General features: G+C 36.2%; 2 protein-coding genes across 2 annotated transcripts; both read right to left on the bottom strand.

Annotated features, from left to right (window-relative positions):
- Positions 1-860: 860 nt before the first annotated feature.
- On the bottom strand, positions 861-10,804 carry LOC140950823 (uncharacterized). The gene is made up of 5 exons (XM_073400045.1): positions 10,762-10,804; positions 10,196-10,318; positions 9,237-9,356; positions 2,840-3,157; positions 861-1,007 (listed from the first exon to the last, which is right to left on the bottom strand). Exons 1-5 carry the CDS (start codon positions 10,802-10,804, stop codon positions 1,003-1,005), a joined length of 609 nt encoding a protein of 202 aa, XP_073256146.1. The 3' UTR covers positions 861-1,002.
- An 817-nt stretch (positions 10,805-11,621) lies between these two features.
- Positions 11,622-18,149, bottom strand: LOC140950821 (ADAMTS-like protein 1). Its single transcript, XM_073400042.1, has 3 exons — positions 17,948-18,149; positions 12,014-12,170; positions 11,622-11,746 (listed from the first exon to the last, which is right to left on the bottom strand). The coding sequence occupies exons 1-3, from the start codon at positions 18,146-18,148 to the stop codon at positions 11,622-11,624; spliced, it is 483 nt and encodes a 160-aa protein (XP_073256143.1). The 5' UTR covers position 18,149.
- Positions 18,150-18,620: the final 471 nt, after the last annotated feature.

Raw genomic sequence — 18,620 nt, 5'->3', positions numbered from 1 at the left:
TAATTTGTTGGTGAATGCCTTAACCACATTGAAGAATAAAACTTACGTCTATGCATAAACTGTACTCTTACCTCGTCAAATTGTCTAGCATCGCTGCCCATGTTTGTATGCTATTGGTGGAGACTGATATAAAAACCAGTCCTCTTCGTTCTTCTTTACAATAAATTTGCGCAACTTAATTGGTGTCATGGAAGTTCGCCGTGAAACTCAACAAAAAAATAAAAGCGATACAATGAGACAAGGGTTAAACGTTGAACGTTTTGCATGTGACAATCCTAATGCTGATGAACGTAATCTATTGTTTTCGCTCATTAGCATTAAGTTCGTCCCATGTGAAGTTCAACGTTTGACCCTGGCCTAGAATTGACCACTTCGGTCAAAACGTTCTATCACGATCATTAAAAAAACTCGAATATTGCATGTATTGTGTCTTGTTCCAAGTAAAGCTTTTCAGTTAGAGTTGAATTCATTTTTTCTTAATGACAGTCTATAGACAGACCTGGTTAGTTAAGGAATCAAGCTATGTTGGGTAAAAGTAACGTTAATTTAGCGCTGGGTTTTCCGTATTCTGCAAGCAAAGGATTAAAAGAAAACATCAAAAAATGCTGCTCATATTCATTTAATTTAATAGAAATCTCTCACTGCAATGAGTGGAAACAGCCCTTGGTCATGCTCTCCTGGATGTGGAAATTAAAACTTACAAACTTTCCATTACGATATCAAATGATCTTTTAACGCCGGTGATTACTAAGTAAGGAGTACGTTTGGCAAGTTTCCCCCATTATATTGTAGCATCCAGTTCGTTTGAATTACGTTGCTATATTCAAGTACAGTGAATAGAAGATATTAGAAATAATTACTGTAAGTTATTAAGTATTTTATTTGAAATCTTTAATTGCGTCTTAATTCAGTAGTCATTATTTTCCTCTTCAATATTTTTTTCATTGAAACAGTCCGATCGGTTCAGTCATCAGAAATAAGCCATCTGATAGGGTTCATCGTCTATCCTGATTAAAAAAAGTACGAGAGAGATTTGAATTAGTGACCTTCATTAGATTTCAATAAGTGATGCAAGGCTTGTCTCAACAAGTTCATTTAGAAAGAACTTTTATCAATGGCGAAAAATTGCGGACGTGATTTTTACAATCACATCTCTTTATAATGGTGATAGTCGCTGTTAAAAGCAGTAAAAAAATAAGCTTATATCGCAATTCATTTTAAGGATGAAACACGAACCAGTTTACGGAGGACTTAATTTACAGTTCTGCAGGTATGTAGGTGTGCAGGAGAAGTGTCTGATGACGTCATTATTGCGTCACAGCTTCATACGGAACGGTGAAAAATTACTGGCAAAAAGAATGATGACAGTTACGGCTAAACACAAACACAATTCTCAATAGCTCTCATGTTTTTTTTTTCTGATCACGACAAAAAGTTGGCAGTAGCGGTCATTTTAACAAACATTACTAGGATTTCACGAAATATTGACTTTTTCCAGCTGTCATCACTGCAACAGAAACTCTTAGCACAGACAACAGAAAGGTCCAAAGGATGACTTTTTTCATCGGACGGTTGTCTGCCTTCTCGTATCTGCAGATTCCTCAACCCCTTTCTGTTGCATGTGACAGCGGAAAACGGCGACATTCTCATTTCTCCCCCAGGAAATATAAATATATATAGACAGAAGCATGGATAAAACTTCAAAATAATTAGTCTTTGACACCAAACAAGCTACAACTCTAATAATGATCCTCTCAAAAAAAGAATAACTCTGCCAGTTATGCTTAGCATATCGTAAACGCTCATTTTGCCAATACTAATTTTTGTTACAGTTTTGGTCTGTAAGAAAATGTGTTGCAATAATGACATTATCGCACAATGAAACCTGCACAACCGAAAATTGTGTTCCGATAGGGACTTTTTGCAGAAAATTTGGATAGTTTGTGATGGAGATATCAAAGGTTGAAGATGGTAGGTTTTTGCGTGGAATATTTACACAACTTTTACATGTTTTATCTTCTGAAAACCACAGCAGCTGTAAGTCTCAGAGAATTTTGGTTAGAGATGCCTAAAAACGTTGATCAGAGAATGGAAACCAGATGCAGATTTTTGAACTTGTCTTCATTTGTTTCAGGATATCAGAAGGAAATAAAGCTAACTCTGGTGGAAAGATTCCAGGAGACGACATGTCGGCAATATCCTGCATCCTAGACGTCTTTTTATTAGACGTACGTAAAACCACAAAAAATATTTAATATTCTAATGTTGTTAGTTTTACTGCAAGGAAAAGTTTACTGGACCCCATAACTAGAACTTTTTGATGACCAGAGACTTTGAGCACTTTTAAACGATATTTTATCGCCACGCAACTTAAATCTTCCGTCTACTGTGCCTGCGTGTCCAACATTTCTTGCAACAAATCTTTGACAAGTGAGAGACAAAAAACCTGATAACCGTAGCTGAGCAATTACCTGTATTCTCTATCTTACACCGCAAAGCCTCGATATCCGTAGCCGCAGGCTGATGTTGTCTCATCCATATATCCCTGTCCTTGGGACGTGCCAGGTAAATATGAAATTATAACTTTTGACCGACGAAAACACCCAGCATTTAAGAAAGTTGACGACTCGACAAAATAGGAATTATTAAATAAAACATTTAACGAAACTAACAGGCAATAGGTACCGCCCTGCAAGCGCTATCTTTCGGTGATTACCAACTGCATATCAAACCACGTGCGTTTGGTAGAACGTGTTCAGAAGAAAGGAAATTTCTGATCCAGGAATTGCAGATATTTTTTACTCTAAATTTTAGAAGACAAGAAGTACCTTTACTTTACCTTTCAGCTTGTATACCATGTTCGCGCCGTTCAAACCAATTCCCTTCTCGCATTTTTCTGAAGAACCGAATTTGTTATAATTTTTCGCTGCTTTTTTCCGGTCTGACACACAAAATGTAATCTTCTTGTTTTTATTCATCATCAAGCCAAAGTAGGTAAAGCCCTTGGCGAATGCTACCCTGGCACACTGATTTATTGCTGATTTTCTGCCGCTATCTCCCGGCTGATTTGGAATTCTTAAGATCGTCAAACGGAGAGCTTTGTTTCTACCTCTATTGGCTTTGTAACATCTGAGTTGTTCATACAAGGGATCAGGATCTGAAGAACAAACGGCAATAATAATCCACGTTTTAACAAAAATTTCTATAAATTGAGTGTTTTGTTACATATTTTGCCACAATTTGCAACTAAAAAAGAACGCCGTAATAAATTGCTCTGAGCCCTACACTCCTATCAATATAATATAAATATAACTGACAAACTGGTCTAATTTTAAAAGCATATATTGAAAAAGTAAATTTATATGAAAATTTTATCCAATACTCTTGTATTGAAGTAGTATAGTAGGGATGAAATTAAACTTTTTGCACAGGAATCTCATTTACTTGCGCAGGAATACATGTTTTTTTAATCGTGTAGAGAAAGGGTATCAAGGACCTTAATTTGTAGTAATGCAACATCTAATGCGAAACACCCTGGGGAGTTCTGAAAAAAAATAGGAAGCCATTACTCCCTAACTTGTCCCTCTCCTTAAAGAAAAGTGTAACATTAGTAGAGGACGGCAAACTTCCGACGGACCGCAGTGAAGTGGTGGAGGTGTTCAACAACTACTTCGCGTCGGTTGCTGTACTTGAAACCCGCCGCGGCAGCGTGGAGAATTTTAGTGATCACCCGAGCGTTCTCGGGATTGCGTCAAGACAGGTGTTGAAACACCCATTCACCTTTGAACCAGTAAGCTCCAGTTATGTGAAAGAGATTCTAGATAATTTAAATCCACGAAAGGAGGTTGGCGCTGACGGCATTTCACCGCGTCTTTTGAGGCTCACAGCACCAATCATGGCCGAGGAGATTACACACTTGATTAACTTTTTCACTGCCAATCGGTCTTGGCCAAGTTGGCCAGACTAATGGGAGTACGGCAATTTGACACCTGTGTTCAAAAAGGATGAGGGCGCGTGAAACTATCGCCCTGTGTCGGTCCTTACAGCGTCGTATGTCCCTCTCCCCAGCACCAATTATCTTAAAAATGATTTTCGTTATAGCGGGGCGGTCGTATAGAACGGTTTGCCTTCGACTCTTCGGCAAGCAGAAGCCATACACATTTTTAAACCTGGCTGCAAGGAATTATTCAAATAATATATACTCGGCATCCATGGAAAGCAGGCTGACTTAGTTTATACTATTTATTATTTATTTAATATTATATGTACATCTGTTTTATATTCTGTTTATTCTCATATCATTATGTAGGTTAGATCATAGGTTATATATATATTATAAGAATAGCTTAGAATTTTATATTAGTTATATACCTGATGTTTTTACCTAGTTTAAATAAAGTTACTTGCCCTGACTTGACGAAAAGACACGTTATCAGTTATTCTAAAGAGGCGCAGTTTAAGGTCCAATTCACAAATTATCAATACGAACTTACTAAACGTCTAAACGAAAAAGCCTCTCTTGTTTCCTTTCTTGCAATATAATATGGAACCATATTTAAAGTACCGGCGACCAGCATATGGGCCGGAGTAACATCTTCCACGGTGTTCCACAGCAAAAAAATGATAATTTTTGTCTTGGGCAAGCTTAGCACACTTTAAAACAGCGGTCTCATTGCTCTGACTTTCTGACCCTTGTGGTTTTAATTCATTTATAACCTTGTTCTTGTAAGCAAAGCATCCAATCTCATAAAAACGGGATACTGTTGAAGAAAAAACAAGAGAAAAGAGAAGGGAAAAGCAACTTAGAAGATTTTACCCGATATAAGGATTACACAGAGATTTCAGTTTAAAATAACGCAGTTTTTTCTTTTAAGTCAGGACAAAAGGACTAGATATAGTGTCCATAGAGTCAAACAAGGTAGAACAGTCTTACTGAGAGGAAAATAAGATTTAACTCACCCCGTTCATTACAGGAAGTCTACCGGTATCTTGGAATACCCCAACCATAATGTTGTCCAAAATTTTCGCTGTCTACGGAAAGACTGCGTTGGACCACCTATCCTCTAATATTGTCCTAGACTTCCTTTTTCGTGAATTGAAGTCCAAAATATTATTATTTATTTATTTATTTATTTATTTATTTACTACAGATTCACTCCACTACATTACAAGCAAGTAATGAAGTGAAATAAGCTAACACTACTATAAGTTGTGGAGAAGGAGACAACCAAAAGCGCCAATGCGCCATACTAGGGATGCCCCCACTAATTAAAATATGAGAAAAATATATACAAATAGAAATATAAATGTTCTAGCTATCCTTAATAAAGCTTAAAACAATTTTTTTTTAAAGTTGCAATACTATTTGATTGTCTAATATGATTGGGTAAACCATTCCATTCATTTACAATACGGTTAAAAAAGAACTATATTTAAAACCATCAGTTCTACTAAAATTTGGAACAAGGTCCTGTGTGCCATTTTCCCTCAAGTTATAACCTGTATTTCTGTCCTTACAAAATATGAGCTTATTTGAAATGTCAATATCCTAATGTCCATTAATTACATTAAAAAAAATATAACATCTCTAGTGAACCTCCTATTAGATAATGACACCAATTTTAGCTTAGATAGTACAGAATCATAATCATCATCAGACCTAGTGATCCATCTGGTAGCTCTTCGCTGAACAGCCTCCAATTTATCAATGTTACGTTTAGTACGAGGGTTCCAAGTTTCGCATGAATATTCTAATAAAGGTCTCACAAGACTACAATAAAGTGTGTTCATGGTATCAATATCCTTTAAGTCCCTACAAGTCCTCTTAACCAACCCTAAAACCCTATTAGCCTTAGCAATTATTTTATCTACGTGTTGGTTCCATGAAAGATTACTAGCAGTAAATAATCCTAAATCTTTATACAGTAACACATTAACACTTTCCAAAGGTTGACCTTCAATATTATAATCCCCAACTAAGGGTGACTTTTTCCTGGTTATTGGCATGATCTTACATTTCTTGGTATTAATTCTCATCTTATTCATCTTACACCAATCTGAAATTTTATCTATGTCACTTTGAAAAGTAGACAGATCTTCTTGAGTACTAATAACCCTATACATTTTACTGTCATCAGCATGCAAAGCAATTGAACTGTCCTTCCTAATTACCGCCGGTAATCCGTTGATGTAGACTATGAAGAATAATGGTCCCAACAAAGAACCTTGTGGGAACCCAGAGGTTACGGTTAACCAGTCGGAAGCCTCTCCTTTCACTATAACACGCTGTTGACGTTCTGTTAAATAATCTCTACACCAATTTAGCAAGTCTCCATGGACACCATATTTGTAAAGTTTGGTTAATAGAATATTATGACAGACAAAGTCAAAAGCCTTTGAAAAGTCTATACATGACCTTTCTTGTCCAAGACTTTGAACCAATCATGATGTACTAAGAGTAGTTGAGTAGTGCAGGAACGACCAGTAAGGAACCCGTGATGAGCATAATGTATGAATCTAATAACTTGATCATAAATAGCATTGTGCCCAATTCTCTCCTGGCATTTCCCAGAGATAGTTAAGAGTGAAATGCCTCTATAATTTTCTACTGGCTCTCGATCATCATCCTTATAAATGGGTGTAATATTAGCTGATTTCCATAATTTAGGTAGACGTCCCTGTTTGAACGATAAATTGAAGAGCATACTCAGAGGAACTGCAGATGTGTCAGCAGCCTCTTCAAGTAAACGAGCAGGTATCTTTATCAACTCCACAAGACTTATTAGCATTAAGACAGCTAAGTAGCTTTTGAACTTCCCTAGTGTCACATGTCACATGATTGGTAACTACCTCAAAACTTGGATCTTGTAAGTCAGTTTGTATTGGAGCCGGTACCCCAGTACTCTGTTTACAAAAAACTGAATGAAAGTGAATATTAAATAAGGTAGCTTGCTCATGAGGTTTTATCGCAGATCTTCTGTTGTAGGTGTTTGCATCAGCAAGCTGTTTTGATTTCGACTTAATTGAGTGGTAGCTCCAAAATCGCTTTGGGTTTACCTTCAGTTAACTCGACAGATGCTCTAGATATCTTATACTCAGATCTTACTAACTGCTTGACGGATCTTCGTAACTCTTTAAACCTTCGGCTAAGGATTTCTGATGGATGAGCCTTTAGTTTTCTCCATAACCTTTTTTTCTTTTTGATCTTATTGAGAATTTCCTTTGTAATCCATCGAGGATTAGTTTTCTTTTTCACAATAAAGGTTGGAATGCACATATCAGCAGCAGCTAGTAATAAGTCATTGACTCTTTCAGTACAGATGTACACATCCTCTTCCAAGAAAGCTCAATTCCATGGAATATACTTCAATAATTCATTCAGTGCAGTGATAAAAGTCTGCCATTTTAAAGTTGTAATTTTTCCTTGAGACAGACTTACGAGGGCGACCAGATAAAAGCTTAATATTAAAACTAACCGGAAAATGATCAGAATTAAAATGATCAGTCAGTACTTCAACATATCGCTAACCAGGTCAGGAGTTTTGGTCAGGATTATTGACGGATCTCGTTGCGTAATCTTACTGAGGCCAAGTCTCTTTCTTTAATATGTTTCACATTGATCATACGACCAAAACAAAATTCTTTTTAGGAGTAATTTCAGTCCCTTATAATTTCATTTCTAATAGGAAATGTGTAGCAGAAATTGTGCTCGAGCAGAGGCAATTATATTTAAATTTTTGATGCCTGACTCACATATCACGTAAGTGATTTTTCAGCAACGTGTTCTAAAAAATAAGGCACTCATAACTGCTTGTAAGTAACAAAGGGTGTAATGCTGACACGAGTCCGCATAAGCTTGTAAGCTTGTACACTGAAGGGTCCCGTTCACAGACCAGCGCTGTAAACGTCTATTTGTCAGTATGGAAACATGCAGTTCATGGCTCACTATCCACATTCCTTTTTGACCAGATTTTGTTTGCAGGGCGTAAATACGATCGTGGGGACGGAACAGAGGATAGGGCTTTTGTTCACACATAAAAACGGTGATTCGGCGCGAAATTCTGTAACAAGGCGATGCAGCGCCTCGATAATCTATTACGTGTAGAGTCTTATTTAGGGACGGACCATTAGAAAAGTTATGAGGGGGAGGGGAATTTTCGAGCCGCAGGAATTTTTCTTCGTTATCAAATTCCTTGTATGAATTTATTTTAGGCCATGGCATGAATATTTTTTAGGATTAATTGGCGTGCAAGAATTTTTTTTCATTTAATTTTCCCTTGCACGAATATTTTTTTTGTACTTGCCCTCCCCTTCCCCATAAGTTTTCTAATGGTCCGTCCCTTAGAGACATACTTTAGCCCATTAACATTATTATATTTAAATGTAACATAAGATATGTAATTTTATCTTTTGAACAATAAAGACACTTTATTTTATTTATTTACACTACACTGGATCGAGCTTTTCGTCAGTTTCAGCACAGAAAGTTATCCAGTATAATGTGCACATACATAGGCTAAGGCTTAACAGTGAGCATTACAGCAGAAGAACTCGGAGAGCGCCCCTTAGTTTTATTACATCGCACAAGGTGAGGGAAAGGGAGTCAGTCCATTCTTTTACTGTTACTCCAAGCAAACTCTCAAATAACGTGCATGTTAAGTTTAGAACTTCTGGCTCAATCGATGTCATTTTTTTGAATAAAGATTCTACAGAAGTTTCGTTATTTTTAAGACAAGTACTTGTAGCATCCGTAAATCATGTGCTTTTTAGTCTTTTTATTCCTATTTATGTAGTTACTAGCCTCATGCACCTATACTTATCCAAGTTAATAGTTTTATTGTCTGTTTTATCTTATATTATTTAATAATTAATGTATATACTATATTACTTTAAGTATTACTCTATATACGTGATTAATTTTTTTTCGATTAGTTAGTCGAGGGCCAAAAGTTTATCAGTGGCTTTCCTTATTACATTTAATTCTCTTTAAATAAAGCTTGATTGCCATATTGTTTGATTGACTGATGCAATAAATTAATGACACTTAGTGGCTTTTAGCTGATTCTAAAATCGTGAAAGACTGAACTGTACTTTATTGACCGCGTTGAGATCAATTAACCTGGAAATGTGGTAAATAATGTTTTTCGCCTGCACCTTGTCTCATCACTTGAGTGTACATTCTAGTTGTTTATTTATCTGTTCAGTTATATTTTGTTAACATTTTTTTAATTTTTTACCTTGGCACTGTTTTCCTGAGTATCCATCTGTGCATCTGCAAGTGTATTTGTCATGCGCACCGTTATCAGTGCATTTGCCGCCATTTAAACATGGGTTTACCATACAAGCAGTCACTGCACCTAAAGTCAAGAAGAGGATAATATTTTTCAAGCATTTTACAGTAATCAGTAGCCTCTCGGTCTATTTTATTAGCTGGGAAACAATAAATTTACATTTCAGGATTATCACAAGCGTCAGGTGTTTTATATGACTGTAAAAACTAACTTTTAAAGTCCTTTTATTGGTATACAAGGCCCTTCATGGCCTTGCACCTTCTTATATTTCTGACCTTTTGAATTTTAAAACATACTCTAGGTCATTGCGTTCTTCATGTAAAGAATATTTAGTGGTTCCAAGAAGCAGATTGAAGACATATGGAGACAGAGCTTTCTCTATTGCAGGACCTAAATTGTGGAACGATTTACCTCTAGAGATTAGGAAATGTGCTTCAGTGGCAACTTTTAAGCAATCCCTTAAACCTTTTTATTTAAGTTAGCATATAGGTTATGAGATTCCTTTTGTTTTAAGATGTTTTTGATTTATATAGTAGATAACTTAGGCTATATTTGAATTATATTGTATATTGTAGATATTTTATAATTTATAATTTTTTTTTTTTTAATATTCTTTTTTGTAATTAGGTAGCGCTTTGGACAATTATTGGATTTTAGCGCTATATAAATAAAATTATTATTATTATTATTATTATTATTATGACTGTGCAAGCAAAGAATAGTTGACAGAAGTTTCGGACGTTGTGAGTATAACGCCTTTTAGTTGAAAAATGTTTAGACGACTTGTAAGTCCCAATCCACCCGATTGGTAATTACCTGGATGTCTGATCGCTTAATTGTTTAGCTACTCCAGGTTGTAAAACATTCATTGATGTTGATGTATAGTTAATAAAAGTGACACTTACTCTCGCAGTTTTTTCCCATAAAATGTTCTTTACACTTGCAAATGTAGTCGTAATGGTGAATAACACCTGGCGAACAGCTGCCTCCGTTCAAGCATGGATTACTTTCGCAAGGATTTAGTTTTACTACAAAACAGAACCAAAAAATCAAACAAACTCAAAATATGTTCATCTCTTTTTCTTAATGACTGAGACGTTATTTCGAATGAATGAATGAAGAGAATGAAGAGTCGTGGATGAGAGGACAATATACGTGCCCTCTTTACAACAGATCGTTTTCACTGTCACGCAACAAAAAATTGAATTGGAAACCGTCCAGTGGAAGAAGCCAAGAAAATGAAATGTTATAAACAATTAATATATAAACAACTTGTCCAAGTCTCAGGTCTTTGTGGCCCACAGTTTCTGAGTTTTTTGCCGAAACGTTTCACGCACCTTTGTAGAGCTTTGTATGGAGACGCCATATTGGTGCAACCGTTTTTGTGCACCAATATGCCGCCGGAAATCAACAAAAACATCTGGAGTTCACTTTTTCTATAAAAGCTCTTTCTTTTCTCTCGAGAACTAACATACGTACTCATAAACATATCCTCTAATACTTGAAGAGGTCATACTGCTGAAAATCAAGAGGGTAGACTTTTTTTCAACGAGACAGCATTCCTCTTTTGGTGTCACGCACTGTGAAAACTCGTTCAAATTGCTGTATTTTCGAAATAAAACATGCTACGGCAATGGAAACTTGTACAAAGATTTTCTGTTTGGTTATCTTCCACCTAGTGTACAGAAGAATTCGGAAAAACCTCGCTATTTTGACTTTGCAATTGGATGACGTCACAGTGAAAAGCATCTATACATTTTTAACATGTGAACAGTAAGCTCATGCCAATTTCCAATAGAAAGTTACTCGATTGTTCAAATGAAGCAATATGGCTTCATAACCCACGTAGATGACAATGGTAGAGCAGAAAATTCGACAAATTCATTTATTCCCCGTCTTGATTGGTTACTGAACTAGCTATTTGACGGCAGTTAATAAATTAATTTTTTCAATATCTATCTTTTTTTCCAGTTCATTTGATTGTTACGTCTTACAGTGTAAAGGTGATGTTACACGAGACTATTCGCAACGACGATTTCTAGCGCAACACAGCGTTGGAACATTGTTGCGACATTGTTTCGAATAGTTACAACACTGTTCTAACAGAGCAACGCTATGTTGCGCTAAAAATCGCTGTTGCGAATCGTCCCGTTTAACATCACCTTTAGTCTAGTCGGGCATTAGTTCCCCTAATCGTTGAGACTGATTAGACATCTATCGGTGTATTAAACCGTACCGACCTTACAGTTTTGATATTGATGCGGAAACAAAATATCTCTTAACTTTTTCAAATACTTTACCCTGCCTGCTCTTAACGTGGTTTATAATGTGTTACTCACTCTCGCATTCTACGCCAGTAAATCCTCTGTCACAAACACACTGATATCCTGCAGGATCTGGATGACATTGGCCTCCATTAGAACACAAATGGTTTTCTGGGCAAGTAGGCGGTCTTGCTACATGCGAAAAAGGCAAGTGAAAATGATAGATGTATAATAGATAATAGACAATTAACACTTCTAGCACATGTGCACTCAAGGACAATTTGTCAAACTACAAACATCAATTACATATGCAGAGGTAATTGATTCAATGTAATTGATACAAAATTACCGGTAAGGGTTCGGCCCGCGCGCATTCTAAACCTCCAGCGTCCTCAGACTGATTGGACTATTGCAAAGTCTTTACATAAACTAAACAGGGCTAAACTGTCAGTGACTCACGTCCGCAAGGATCATCCTCATTGCACTTGGCTTTTGAAACAGGTTTATCAAGGTACCGACAAAATACATCCGCTATGACAGTCCAATTCCCAGCTTCATCGACTCGAGAGCAAGAGACACTTCGCTGTATCGTCGCAACTCCGCACTTCAGAGGACACTGCAAAGGAACAACACAAGCAGTGAACACCATGCCAGTCATCATGCCATCATTTTTTGCTGCATATTTTCTTAAAATTGGACCTTTGTTTGTTTGTCCGTTTTTTTCACGAGGTTCCCTCGAATGTCTACTTATTACTGGCAACTTTTGTCATAGTTGTACTAATTACTCATCACAATTAGAGATATGTCCAGGATCGATCTTGTTAGCAAAAATTTGCTAGCAAATGTTTTTCGCAATTCTCGCAAAAGAAATAATTGAGAAAAAATTATGTCAGAAAATCGCTAACAAATATCGCAAAAATCGCAAGAATAACAAATCTAACAAGAATCAAGACTTAGAAAAAAAAGAAGCCAAGAAGGACCCCGAAATGTCCGCAAATATCGCAAAAATCGCAAATATAACAAGGATTTTTTTTGCTAGCTAAAAACACCTATGACAAATATCGCAAAAATCGCAAAAATAACAAATTTAACAAAATTCTAGACTTAGAAAAAGAAGAAGCCAAGAAGGACCCCGAAATGTCCGCAAATATCGCAAAAATCGCAAATATAACAAGGATTTTTCTTGCTAGCTAAAATCACCTATGACAAATATTGAAAAAATCGCAAACAAAACAAATGTAACAAAATTCTAGACTTAGAAAAAGAAGAATTCAAGAAGGGCCCCGAAATGTCCGCAAATATCGCAAAAATCGCAAATATAACAAGGATTTTTCTTGCTAGCTAAAAACACCTATGACAAATATCGAAAAAATCGCAAAAATAACAAATGTAACAAAATTCTAGACTTAGAAAAAGAAGAATTCAAGAAGGGCCCCGAAATGTCCGCAAATATCGCAAAAATCGCAAATATAACAAGGATTTTTCTTGCTAGCTAAAAACACCTATGACAAATATCGAAAAAATCGCAAAAATAACAAATGTAACAAAATTCTAGACTTAGAAAAAGAACAATTCAAGAAGGGCCCCGAAATGTCCGAAAATATCGCAAAAATCGCAAATATAACAAGGATTTTTCTTGCAAGCTAAAAACGCCTATGACAAATATCGAAAAAATCGCAAAAATAACAAATGTAACAAAATTCTAGACTTAGAAAAAGAAGAATTCAAGAAGGGCCCCGAAATGTCCGCAAAAGTCGCAAAAGTAACAAGGATTTTTCTAGCTAGCTTAAAATACCGGTGACAAATATCGCAAAAATCGCAAAAATAACAAATGTAACAAAATTCTAGACTTAGCAAAGGAAGAAATCAAGAAGGGCCCCAAAATGTCCGAAAATATCGCAAAAGTCGCAAAAGTAACAAGGACTTTTCTTGCTAGCTTGGGACACCCATGACAAATATCGCAAAAATCGCAAAAATAACAAATATAACAAAATTCCAGACTTAGAAAGGAAAGAAACCAAGAAGGGCCCCAAAATGTCGGCAAATATCGCAAAAAATCGCAAAAATAACAAATTTAACAAAATTCTAGACTTAGAAAGAAAAGAAGGCAAGAAGAACCCCGAAATGTCCGCAAATATCGCAAAAATCGCAAAAGTAACAAGGTTTTTCCTTGCGAGCTGAAAACACTCGTGACATATATCGCAAAAATCGCAAAAATAACAAATTTAACAAAATTCTAGACTTAGAAAGAAAAGAAGGCAAGAAGAACCCCGAAATGTCAGCAAATATCGCAAAAATCGCAAAAGTAACTAGGTTTTTCCTTGCGAGCTGAAAAAACTCGTGACATATATCGCAAAAATCGCAAAAATAACAAATTTAACAAAATTCTAGACTTAGAAAGAAAAGAGGCCAAGAAGGGCTCAAAAATGTCTGCAATTATCGAAAAAATCGCAAAAGTAACAAGATTTTTTCTTGCGTGCTGAAAAAACCCGTGACAAATATCGCAAAAATCGCAAAAATAACAAATTTAACAAAATTTCTGACTTAGAAAGAAAAGAAGCCAAGGAGGGCCCCGAAATGTCCGCAATTATCGCAGAAATCGCAAAAGTAACAAGGTTTTTTCTTGCGAGCTGAAAACACTCGTGACATGTAAAGCAAAAATAACAAATTTAACAAAATTCCTGACTTAGAAAGAAAAGAAGCCAAGAAGGGCCCCAAAATATTCGCAATTATCGCAAAAATCGCAAAAATCGCAAAAGTAACAAGGTTTTTTCTAGCTAGCTTAAAACGCCCGTAACAAATATCGCAAAAATCGCAAAAATAACAAATGTAACAAAATTGCTGACTTGGAAAGAAAAGAAACCAAGAAGGGCCCCAAAATGTCCGCAATTATCGCAAAAATCGCAAAAGTAACAAGGTTTTTTTCTAGCTAGCCTAAAACGCCCGTGACAAATATCGCAAAAATCGCAAAAATAACCGCAAAAATAGCAAATTTAACAAAATTCTAGACTTAGAAAGAAAAGAAGGCAAGAAGAACCCCGAAATGTCCGCAAATATCGCAAAAATCGCAAAAGTAACAAGGCTTTTCCTTGCGAGCTGAAAACACTCGTGACATATATCGCAAAAATCGCAAAAATAACAAATTTAACAAAATTCTAGACTTAGAAAGAAAAGAAGGCAAGAAGAACCCCGAAATGTCCGCAAATATCGCAAAAATCGCAAAAGTAACAAGGTTTTTTTCTAGCTAGCTTAAAACGCCCGTGACAAATATCGCAAAAATCGCAAAAATAACAAATGTAACAAAATTCCTGACTTAGAAAGCAAAAAAGCCAAGAAGGGCCCCGAAATGTCAGCAAATATCGCAAAAATCGCAAAAGTAACGAGGATTTTTCTAGCAAGCTTTAAACACCCGTGATAAATATCGCAGAAATCGCAAAAATAACAAATGTAACAAAATTCTAGACTTAGAAAGCAAAGAAGCCAAGAAGGGCCCCGAAATGTCCGCAATTATCGCAAAAATCGCAAAAGTAACAACGTTTTTTCTTGCGTGCTGAAAACACCCGTGACAAATATCGCAAAAATCGCAAGAATAACAAATTTAACAAAATTCCTGACTTAGAAAGCAAAGAGCCAAGAAGGGGTCCAAAATGTTCGCAAATATCGCAAAAATAACAAATTTAACAAAATTTTTGACTTAGAAAGAAAAGAAGCCAAGAAGGGCCACGAAATGTCCGCAAATATGGCAAAAATCGCAAAAGTAACAAGAATTTTTCTTGCGAGCTTAAAACACCCAAGACAAATATCGCAATTCTCGAAATACATCTGTCATGGGCATTTAGTGTTATGATCCTTTTCGATTGTTGGTCAAGTAGTATGAATCTTCTTTGTTATCCTAAAACGAGCTTACTGTTAGTCAAAATAAGTAACTGTTGAAATTAGGTGATCTGGTCTCGGAAGGTCTGACCATGCGGTCGTCTATTGGAAAGTCACTTTCAATTATTTGTCGTGGCAAGGCAAATTTCTAGAAATTTATGTCACTGCATGTGTTGTTGCATTCCTTACCTTTCCTACGTTTTCGGGTAAGAGACTCCAATCCAAATCTGCCACCCAGCATTTTTGAAGTTGTTCTCTAACATTCAAAATTCCGTTGACATATGCATTGCTGGTCGCCATCGTCAGAGCCAATTCCTTCCACCACGGTACGCAGCCAAAAGGTAAAATGCGCTGTCCCAATATGGTTGTATGCTTATATGCTTGTTTATACGCAGGTATTGTTTGAAATGAAATAGAGCGAGTTACCGCTAAGGTGTGATTTAAATGATTTTTTCTTTGTTTTATGTAAGCTACTGATTTATTAATAGGGCTGGCAGGCGTGGAGGAGAAGGGTTTATTGTCTCGGTCCCAAGGGTGTGTTTCGTGAATAGAGGAGGTTCTATTGTTATACAGATAATAAACTGAGTACTGAGAAAATGATCGTAAAAAAGAGTCATACAATATAATTAACCACCCCCTTTTTATTGCTTTTATTGCCCTTCTGTGAGCGACACTCCTTTCTATGCATTGCAGCTGTATGTTGATGGAAGAACGAAGCATACACAGATTAATATTATAGTATTTTGCTACTGTCAGTAATTATAAATAGTGTCACGTTTGTAACTGATGCTTTCATTTTCGCGAAAATGGAAAGCATTACAAAATTACTGGACAAGAACGTTGCGAAATTTGCGGACATCTCGAAGCCCTTCTTGACCTTTCCTCTTTCCAAGTGTAGAATTTTGTGAAATTTGTTATTCTTGCAATTTTTGCCATATTTGTTGCTCAGTCTTTTCACATAGTAAGAAAAATTCCTCTTACTTTTGCGAGTTTCGCGAAATTTGCGGACATCTCGAAACCCTTCTTGACCTTTTCTCTTTCTAAGTGAAATATTTCGTTAAATTTGTTATTCTTGCTATTTTTGCCATATTTCTTGCTCAATCTTTTCACATAGCAAGAAAAATCCTTGTTACTTTTGCAATTTCTGCGATATTTGGGGACATTTCGGGGCCCTTCTTAGCTTCCTTTTTCTAAGTCTGGAATTTTGTTACATTTGTTATTTTTGCGATATTTGCGATATTTGTCATGTGTGTTTTCAGCTAGCATGAAAAATCCATGTTACTTTTGCGATTTTTGCGGACATTTCGGGGCCCTTCTTGGCTTCTTTTCTTTGTAAGTCTCGAATTTTGTTACATTTGGTATTTTTGCGATATTTGCAATATTTGTCATGGGTGTTTTTAGCTAACACGAAAAATCCTTGTTACTTTTGCGATTTTTGCGATATTTGCGGACATTTCGGGGCCCTTCTTGGCTTCTTTTCTTTGTAAGTCTCGAATTTTGTTACATTTGGTATTTTTGCGATATTTGCGATATTTGTCATGGGTGTTTTAAGCTAACATGAAAAATCCTTTTGCGATTTTTGCGATATTTGCGGACATTTCGGGGCCCTTCTTGGCTTCTTTTCTTTGTAAGCCTGGAATTTTTTTACTTTTGGTTTTTGCGATTTTTGCGATATTTGTCATGGGTGTTTTCAGCTAGCATGAAAAATCCTTGTTACTTTTACGATTTTTTGCGGACATTTCGGGGCCCTTCTTGGCTTCTTTTCTTTGTAAGCCTGGAATTTTTTTACTTTTGGTTTTTGCGATTTTTGCGATATTTGTCATGGGCGTTTTTCGCTAACATGAAAAATCCTTGTTACTTTTGCGATTTTTGCGATATTTGCGGACATTTCGGGGCCCTTCTTGGCTTCTTTTCTTTTTAAGCCTGGAATTTTTTTACTTTTGGTTTTTGCGATTTTTTGCGATATTTGTCATGGGTGTTTTTCGCTAACATGAAAAATCCTTGTTACTTTTGCGATTTTTGCGATATTTGCGGACATTTCGGGGCCCTTCTTGTCTTCTTCTGTTTCCAAGTCTTGATTCCTTTTAGATTTGTTATTTGTGCGATTTTTGCGATGTTTGTCACCGGTGTTTTCAGCTAGCAAGAAAAATCCTTGTTACTTTTGCGATATTTGCGGACATTTCGGGGTCCTTCTTGGTTTCTTTTTTTTCTAAGCCTTGATTCTTGTTAGATTTGTTATTTTTGCGATTTTTGCGATATTTGTAAGTGATTTTCTTACATAATTTTTTCTCAATTATTTCTTTTGCGACAATTGCGAAAGCAATTTGCTAGCAAATTTTTGCTAACAAGATCGATCCTGGACATAAGTGCACAATTATTCCGCTTTCTATCATACGATCTGACTCCGTTCAATTCATTTAAATCGAGCACATTTGGAATCAGAGAAGCTGCTACACTGAAGATACTTATCTGTTAAACATACTTAGGAGAATAAAATTGTCATTAAAGCAAGAAGTTTACCTTTGACCAGTTTCCCACAATCCATTGCGGAGGGCATGGGTATTCATTGCAGAACCGAACAAGGACGGAGGGTGGGTTGGGTTTAGGATCTTTACATGTGTCACTCTCTCTGACTAAAGTTTCGTTAACTTTTTGAAGGCACTTTGTGCTGTGTACTTGCTTGCCTTTGCCACAGGTTTTTGAACACGGTGTCCACTTCATCACCCACCTAAAAAATACGAAAATGATTCATGAACGAATATGTAACTAGTATGGCGACCGATTAGGGTTAAGGATGTGGTTAAGAACATTTTTAAAATTTATTTTGTGATATATCCCATGGCTTTGGAAAAAACTTACTTTGCTGGACAGGGTTGAGTATTGCATGGTTCAGTTTCTTCAGGGGGTCCCCCACATGCGGATGCATTAACCGGACTTTGGTCATCTTTAACAACGCACCATCGGGTTCGTGTTCTGATTCCTAAAAAAAACTTGAATATGGTAAATGTGGCAATATATAGCTCCATACATGTTGGCAAGTATTGAGAAGAAGTGTTGAGAAGTAAAGAAGAAAAACAGTTCTGATGAAATAAAAATATTAAAAGATCCAAAACACTAATTTACAAGCTCACGCCGTTATTGACTTTCTAAAATTAGCGGACACACGCCTGGCTAGCTTTTAAGCGGCAGTCAT

Source organism: Porites lutea, chromosome 10 (assembly GCF_958299795.1).
Source record: "Porites lutea chromosome 10, jaPorLute2.1, whole genome shotgun sequence".
Lineage (NCBI taxonomy): Eukaryota > Metazoa > Cnidaria > Anthozoa > Scleractinia > Poritidae > Porites > Porites lutea.
This window is presented reverse-complemented; position numbering and strand designations above follow the sequence as displayed.

Coding starts and splice junctions, on each gene's coding strand:
- LOC140950823 (XM_073400045.1), bottom strand. CDS start 10,804: ATGACCTCTTCAAGTATTAGAGGATATGTTTATGAGTACGTAT. Junction 10,319..10,761: donor ATATGTTTATGAGTACGTAT/GTTAGTTCTCGA, acceptor TCTGTTTTGTAG/TAAAACTAAATCCTTGCGAA. Junction 3,158..9,236: donor CTCAGGAAAACAGTGCCAAG/GTAAAAAATTAA, acceptor TTTGTTCTTCAG/ATCCTGATCCCTTGTATGAA.
- LOC140950821 (XM_073400042.1), bottom strand. CDS start 18,148: ATGAAGTGGACACCGTGTTCAAAAACCTGTGGCAAAGGCAAGCAAGTA. Junction 12,171..17,947: donor TTGTGGGAAACTGGTCAAAG/GTAAACTTCTTG, acceptor GTTCCTTTGCAG/TGTCCTCTGAAGTGCGGAGT. Junction 11,747..12,013: donor TGAGGATGATCCTTGCGGAC/GTGAGTCACTGA, acceptor TTTCGCATGTAG/CAAGACCGCCTACTTGCCCA.